The 7,361-nt window shown below is 47.5% G+C and overlaps 1 protein-coding gene across 1 annotated transcript in view; it reads right to left on the reverse strand.

Annotated features, from left to right (window-relative positions):
• NKX2-8 (NK2 homeobox 8) overlaps positions 1-1,015 on the reverse strand; it is a 2,559-nt gene extending 1,544 nt beyond the window's left edge. Inside the window, exons 1-2 of the mRNA XM_008568353.1 lie at positions 859-1,015; positions 5-111 (exon numbers count right to left, since the gene is read on the reverse strand). Coding sequence (XP_008566575.1) covers positions 5-111; positions 859-1,015 — 264 coding nt within the window. The remainder of the gene's footprint in view (positions 1-4; positions 112-858) is intronic.
• Positions 1,016-7,361: the final 6,346 nt, after the last annotated feature.

Raw genomic sequence — 7,361 nt, forward strand, 5'->3', positions numbered from 1 at the left:
GCACCCGGCGCTTCTTCCTCTTCTCGGCTTCCGAGCCCGGGGACGCCGGCCGAGCGGAGGGCCGCTGCGACGAGGCTGGCGGGCTGGCCTCCGGGCTGCTCTCGTCCGAGGCTAGGGACGGCAAAGGAGACACGGCCTGGTGAGACCCGGCCCTTGCGAGCGCTTGCTGCCCGTTTCGCGGGGGCGCCGAGCGGCCGGCCGGAGGGCACCCCCTTCGCTAGCGGCTTTCAGGGTGAGGCCATTTTTCTCCCCTGAGTCCACATGTGGACAGCCACCTCTCCGAATTCAGTGACCTCATTCATCACACTACAACACTAACCACCAGACCTGAGGTTGTGCCCCAAAGAAACCCACCCCAGGCTCTCAAAATGTCCGCACTGGTAGCGGCGCTGGCCGACCAGTGTACCGCAAGCTGGGTCACCAACACAGGCCACCTCCATATCGACTGCACTGCAGTTTGCCGAGGTTTGCAAAACCCTGAAGGGCGGCGGGTAAGCTCCCGAATGCTGCCCATCCCAGACCAAGGCCTGGAAAACGTGGCCGTGTTTTCAAGAGTATAAGGCCGGGGGGAGGGGTCGTGGGGGGGGGGGGGGGGGTGTTAAGTATTTAATTCCGACCCCTAAGAATCCCCAGCTACAGGAACCCAAATCCTGGGCACTAATGCCAGGAGCAGGGATCTGCCCGCAAGGTGTGCCGACCTGCACGCATGGGATAGGGGTTTGAGGACACAGCCTCCATTTCCAGGACTGAGGAAATCCAGACCCTGGGCTGGGGGTTATCAGGTCCCAGCCCCGCTTGGACAGGGCGCTTGCTACTACTCCCCCAATAACCCCCCACCGCAGTCCTCCACTCACTCACATGGGTAGTGGCCGCGCTCCGACTCCAACCAGGTTGCGCAGAGGTCGGGCCGGGGCGCGCGTGGCTCTGGCTCCCGCCTAGGCAGGTGCTGCGCCTCCTGCTCGGGTAAATCCAGGAGCCTGCGCACGGTGAAGCCAAGGCGTGCAGAGGTGGCCATGGCCGAGTAGGGGAAGGAGGCGGGGGCAGGGCGGGCTGGGAATCGAGGGGCGGCCGGGGACGCCGCTCCTACTGGTGGGCGTAGGAGGCGCTTGCCATGCGCGGGCCGCCGGGATATTAGCGCAGTTACAGCGAAATCCCTGTTTATATAAACAGCTCTTCCCGCCCGGGCCGCTTTGAAAGCCGAGGTCCGGGTCTCCAGGGTGTTAAGTACCTGAATGAGTGCTGGACCAAAGCACGGGCGAGCCCGGAAGGTGGCACCTCCGCCCCTGCCCCGCCCCGTCCCCAGCCCCCGCCCCTCAGCGCCTAGTTACCTCCCAGAGGCGGCAGGAAGCAGCGTCCAGCATTAGAGATTCTGCCTGATTAGCCCAAAGTGTGGGCAGATAATGGGGATTGTTACCAGTGAATAACATCTTGGGTGGCAAGCGGTGGCCACCACCCTTCCAAACCAGCCCCTGCCCCAGCTTCCTCCTCCTATTGGGTTGACTTGGGGACTGGGCCCGCGAGAGCGCCGGGAAGGGTGGGGGCGGCATGGGTGGTTTTATGAGCACCCAGGAATTTATGCACTGTTTGCTTAATTCCTCGAGCTTGCTTGCTGGAGTGTTAGTGTCCCGCAATTATCCAGAGAGTGATTTACAAAGCGGCGTTAAGCTCTGGTGCGCTCCCTTTCTCTTTTTAGTTGGGCCCCTCTAAGGATTCAGGGCGAGAAGTTCCAGGAGGGCGCAGAGAGTGGCTACGACTTGTCAGCATCTGGGCCGAGGATTTCGAAGCCGACTGGGAGCCTCCCCACACCTAAAGCATGTCCCGCGCAGCCTCAGGGGTGCCTGAAAAGGGCTGGGAGCATGTGGGGAGCCCCGGCTCCGCGCCGTCTCCCCAGGCCGGCAAAACAGAGGCGGCATATGGCCAAACTGCTCAGGTTCGAGGTGCCGGTCTCATTGATCCAGTGCCGCCCAGTTGCTGCCCGTCGCGGGGCCGGGGCTCGGTGACCGAGCTCCGCAAAGCTGGGCCCAGGCCTGCACTAGGACACACGGGCAGCGGCTTTTCTCAGGGCGGCTTATGAGGACTTTGAGGCCTCACTAGAGTAGCCAGATATTTTGGCGCCACCTGTGCGCCTAGACTCCATAGGCTCAAAGTCAGTCCCAATGCCTGGGCTGTGGCCTCTGCTGAGGAGCGGGCCGGTGGCCTGCGCTCCACGCTACCTGTAGGGCAGACTCCCGCGCGGCTGCCCGGCTTGGTCCGGACCTATCGGTAGAATTAGGATGGAGCCCGCCCAGCAGAAAATAGGCAGGCTGGGGCTATCTCCTGGATCTTCTAGTCTCCACAGCCCCATCCGAGAAAATGATCAATCAGGCTCAGGGGACTGGCCGGCGTGGGGACAGTTTGTTGGCCCCTGGCCGCGCTTCAGTCTAGGGCTCAGCAAGCACACTCAGAGGCCTCTCTTCCTGCAGCTAGTGGTTTGGGTATTTTGTTGCTAAATTTTAGCGAAGAGCGCTGCGCTTGGATGGCCGCACTCGAAGTCATGGCTCCTCCCGGGCTGAACTCGAACCTGGCTCGGTCGCAGCGGCCGGGACCCTGTCCGGTCCCGCGCACCCTCCCCAGCGGTCTCCGTATCAAGCGTGCCGGAGGTGCCCGGGGCTGCGCTGCACGCTGGGTGGTCGGGCGGAGGCAACCCCAATACAGGCCAACTGCTAGGCTGGGGACAAAGGGGAAATGGAGCTCGACGCCCCAGACCTGTTGGAAGCATTTGTTCCAGTCAAGATTTTGCATTTGTTCAAGTCCAGAATAATGCGTGATTGACGCCTGCTCACAATGAGCTTTAGTGCGCCGGGATAAATCGAAGCTTGTCCGGTGTTGTCATGGTTTTCAACGGGGTTCAATGGGATTGGGAGCACGATCGACTCTGCTGGCCGTCTTTCCGCGGCCCGGGCAATAGATTTATTAGTTATGTCTTTTTAAATAAGATTAAATTGAAATGACTTGGCTCTCCCCTCTGCAAACGGGGCCGACGCGGGAGCCTGGGGTGGGCAGAGAGAAGAGGAGGTCGGAAACCCGGTGCGCACTGCGCCCCGCCACCCAAGCCCCCGAGTTTTAGAAAGTGGTTAGGTTGGAGACTGGCTCAGGGCCTCGTGGACTTCTCTCTAGATAGAGCCCGAGAAGCGGAGGGAGGACACTGACAAAGACCGTCTTCCAGAAGCGTTAGGACAGACTCCCAAATTCGGGCCTGAACTGCGAGGCTGTGTCGGATAGAGGGCTGGAAATAAATTCACATCCTAGCTCCAGCCCTAGCTATCTCTAATCACCTCGCTGATCTGAGCCTTTTTTTCACATGTGAAACAGAGGACAACAGATTTGGTAATTTCTAAGGATGCACCAGTTTTATGATTTCATACCTCTGGAATATTTCTAAATCTATCTTTTTTGTGACGTTTACCAGTGGACTTTTGGCCTCCCTCCCCCCTCCGGTTCTTGAGATCTCATTCCAAGGACTCTGACTCCACCTTCTCCAGGATGTTCTAGGAAAGGATGTGTCATCTTTTGTTTCCCAAGGACCTTCCACAGGAGTGGGGGGGGGGGCAGATAACGATTTTGGGAAGAGAACCAAGTCAGGAGAAGGAAAAGATGAGTCTTTCCTTGAGTGACTGACCTCTCTTAGCCTTTTAATCTATTTAACATCCTAAGCCCACACTGACGTGTAGAAATAAGTAAATGGTACTCTTCAGTTCTTAAGAGCTCTTCAGCATCAAATATTTGCTTTTACTTAGTGTTTGGCTCCCAAAGCAGAGATACATCCCCCATCTAGCACTTGTGCTCTGGGGAGGACTTGGCTCTGGGATTAGCTCCAAATATTACTTCTAGCTCCTCTTCTTTGTCCTGGGAACAGTGTCCTTGGTCCCAGTCTGCGTTTTGGATATGCCAGGAAAACCCTGCACCTCCTGGTTCAAGAAAACACTGCAACTTCCCTGCTTCATCGTGGATTCTCTCCTCCATAAACATCTCTGCCACAGTCTAACCTTCTTCTCAACTCTGCTCTGGGGCTTTATCTAAACGACCTCCAAGAGCTAGAGCCTGGGGACTCCAGGAGGTTGTTCCATATAAACTGCACCTTCTGAAGAAATCGAGGAAGGGTGGTGGAGAGCCAGAATTATTAGTGAAAGGTGCTTTCTTTATTGCCTCTTCACATCAGATAAACTCAAAGACATGGAAGGAGAACATTATTTTGATATTAGGTCAATAAAAATGGTAGTCAAGATACTCAATTTTTCTTTACACGTTGGAAATATATGTATGAATTGCCTCCAATTCACAAGAGATTCTTAGAATCACAAGTAAACATCTAACTGGACATTCTTTCCAAATTTTCAAATATTGTTTGGTGTTTCAGACACTTGAACTTATTTTGCAACTCATCATAGCTTGTGAATATTGTTATTTAATTAGATAATTATTTGTTTCCTTGTATAGCATCTCAATTCCAATAAGAGTTTTTAATCTTCAGGCATCTGTGATGTAGTGAATATATTTAAGCCATCCACACTAATAATCCTTTCAAAAGTATTATTCAGAGATGATCAGCACTGCTACATGCTTAATAATTTAAGACTGGAAAACTCTGAAATAAAAATAAAAGTATCTTGACTTTTTAAAAACGATTGACTGCTACATGCTTAATAATTTAAGACTGGAAAACTCTGAAATAAAAATAAAAGTATCTTGACTTTTTAAAAACGATTGCATCTGTATCTTGCTTTTCATTTTTAAATCCTTTCATTTTGGTTAAGTGTTTCACAAAATCCTGCAAATCTGTACAGTATTGAAGAAAGGCAACATTCCAAATTCCCCTTGATAGATGGAGGGCCCTCAACTGCCAGGACATTTTTCTTTGCCTCATAGCAACTGCTGTTCCTTTTTTTTTTTTTTTTAATCAGTATTCTGGTTAAAGTAGCAAAAAGAAAGTAAAAATGGGCTTTTGACACTTCGAAGCAGAAGTGGATGATCTTGATTGGTCATAGGATGGGAAGAAAAGGCACCATTTAAAGTCAGACCTCTTTGCCTTTCCTTCTGAAAACTAGTTGACATGAATAAGTAAACATTTCCCTTTTAATAGCTAATAATAAATTGCTTGGAGGTGGTCTGGGCCTGACTGCCGTTCTTCCTTGGTTGTATTGATGATATATACACATAGGACAGGAAACAGCAATTACTTTCAGGCTGGGAATTTAGTACATCTTCGAAATGGGCTTTAGATTTTATTGTTTAATGGCGAATGACAAGATTTGAAAGATCCCACCTTAAGGCTCTTAAAATATTGACTTTACATTGACTTTGTTGTTGTTGTTGGTCGCTAAGGGGAAAGTTTTTCTTTACTAATATGTTTATCTAGTTAAATACATACATAAAAATATATACAGGGAGTAACATGGTCCAATGAATTTAAAAAATAAATGTATTAAATTAAATATCCATAGTCTCTTTCCTAGCCAGCAAATAAATATTGCTGGTCTTCCTCATGTCTTACAATGGTATAAAAAGGATAGATGTGTTGGCATGGTATATGAGTTATCAGAATAAAAATAAGACAGCTTGGAGGGATTGGGTGTCAAATCTTATTTGTCCAGAGCTGAACTTTTAATCTTTTTTTTTTTAAGGTTTATAGTCCTTTGCTTGACTAATGTAGATATTATTCTATAACAAAGGAGGATCCTTATTGATGTTTACATAATAAAAATCCAGGCACATACAGACAGACAGGGTAGACTGACCCCAGGAACATACTTTATGATACTTATCCCAGTACTTCACACAGGCCTGCCTACAGTGCATGCTTACAACCAACCACCAACCTTTCAGTTCAAGGCAGTTACTTTTTTTCTGGAATTATCCAACCATTATAATGGAGCCTTTTTAATATATACCTTTACTTTGTTCTGAGATCAATGCTGGAATTCTTAAAAGGTCACATTATTAAAGTGAGGTATTATTTCTTTCTTATTTGACAAAAAGTTAAACTAAACACTAAACCAGTCATTCTGGAGAAGTACTCAACATTTGAAGACAGGGTCCACAGTCTTTCAGAGGGCTAAGGAATCAAACATTCAATTTTTAAATCAATGACAATCATAGTAGTAGTAATAAAAATATCACTCTATATTTTATACATTTGAGAATGTTTACAATGTGCACTCAGACTTATCCTGAGTCAGGATAGATTATTTAGAATAAGCAAAGCTTAAGGAGAGACTAGAAAGCAGATAGACTGTGATATCCCTAGAAATGAAGAAATTAGTGGGGAGCATGAAGAGGACCTAAGGAAGAGAAAGTCTATTGTAATAGAAGGTATTAGAAAAGAGTGATTAAAAAGTGAAAGAGAAAGACAGTGTGTGCTAGCTTAGAGCTACAGGTTCAATTCGATCTAATCAACTCAGAGGAAAAAAGCACGAATGGGAAATTTCCAGTTGGTAGTGGCTTTTATATTCTTTCCCAAAGTCTTTATATTTCTAAAAATTAATGACAGTAGGTAAACTTTAGTTTTAAAGCACTTCAAGTTTTTTTCCAGGTCCTATTTAGTTTATTCTTAAATTTTTTCCTTTGGAAAAAAATTTCCCCCTCTTCCAAGAGGTGGCAAAAGTGCACAACAGGAGCAAGAATGACAACCTGCAAGAATTTCCCCACAAAAAAAGTAAAAGAGCTGTATGTGTTTACTGCAGCCTCTGGAAATCCCTAACCCAGCAAAGGTGCCTTTGTATTCTTGATTAAATGGGTATTTGCACTGAAGTCACATACCGAAGAGCTGTATGTGTTCACTGCAGCCTCTGGAAATCCCTTACCCAGCAAAGGTGCCTTTGTATTCTTGATTAAATGGGTATTTGCACTGAAGTCACATACCGCACAAAGGAAACAAAACAAAATAAAAATGTCCTTCGTGTTCTGTTTTTCAATCATTTGTGTGAAGGAGGTTCTTGGCCTTTATCACTGTCAGTGAAAAGTTCTTCATTGGAAGGAGACATTCCACTCACCCTGCTTCTTGTGCACAGGGAGCTTACCATGGAAACTACCTCTGGAGCCATCAGACATATATATATAAATGACAAAGCTCAACACTGGGCATTCTAGGTTTAGCTTTATTTTAACCAAAGGGTATGAAGAAGGGTATTTAGCATTTCTTGAAAAATTTATCGTTCTGTTTGTCTTTCTCTGAATCTTAAAACCCATAAACTGGACTTATTCAAGTTAGAGAACAACTAAGAAATGACTTTATTGAAGGAAATTCTCTCTGATACTAAAATATATATGCTATGTATTCACACAACTTATATATGGCAAAGCTGTGCTTTATACAGATAAGTTTT

Source organism: Galeopterus variegatus, unplaced genomic scaffold (genome assembly GCF_000696425.1).
Source record: "Galeopterus variegatus unplaced genomic scaffold, G_variegatus-3.0.2 Scaffold402, whole genome shotgun sequence".
NCBI lineage: Eukaryota > Metazoa > Chordata > Mammalia > Dermoptera > Cynocephalidae > Galeopterus > Galeopterus variegatus.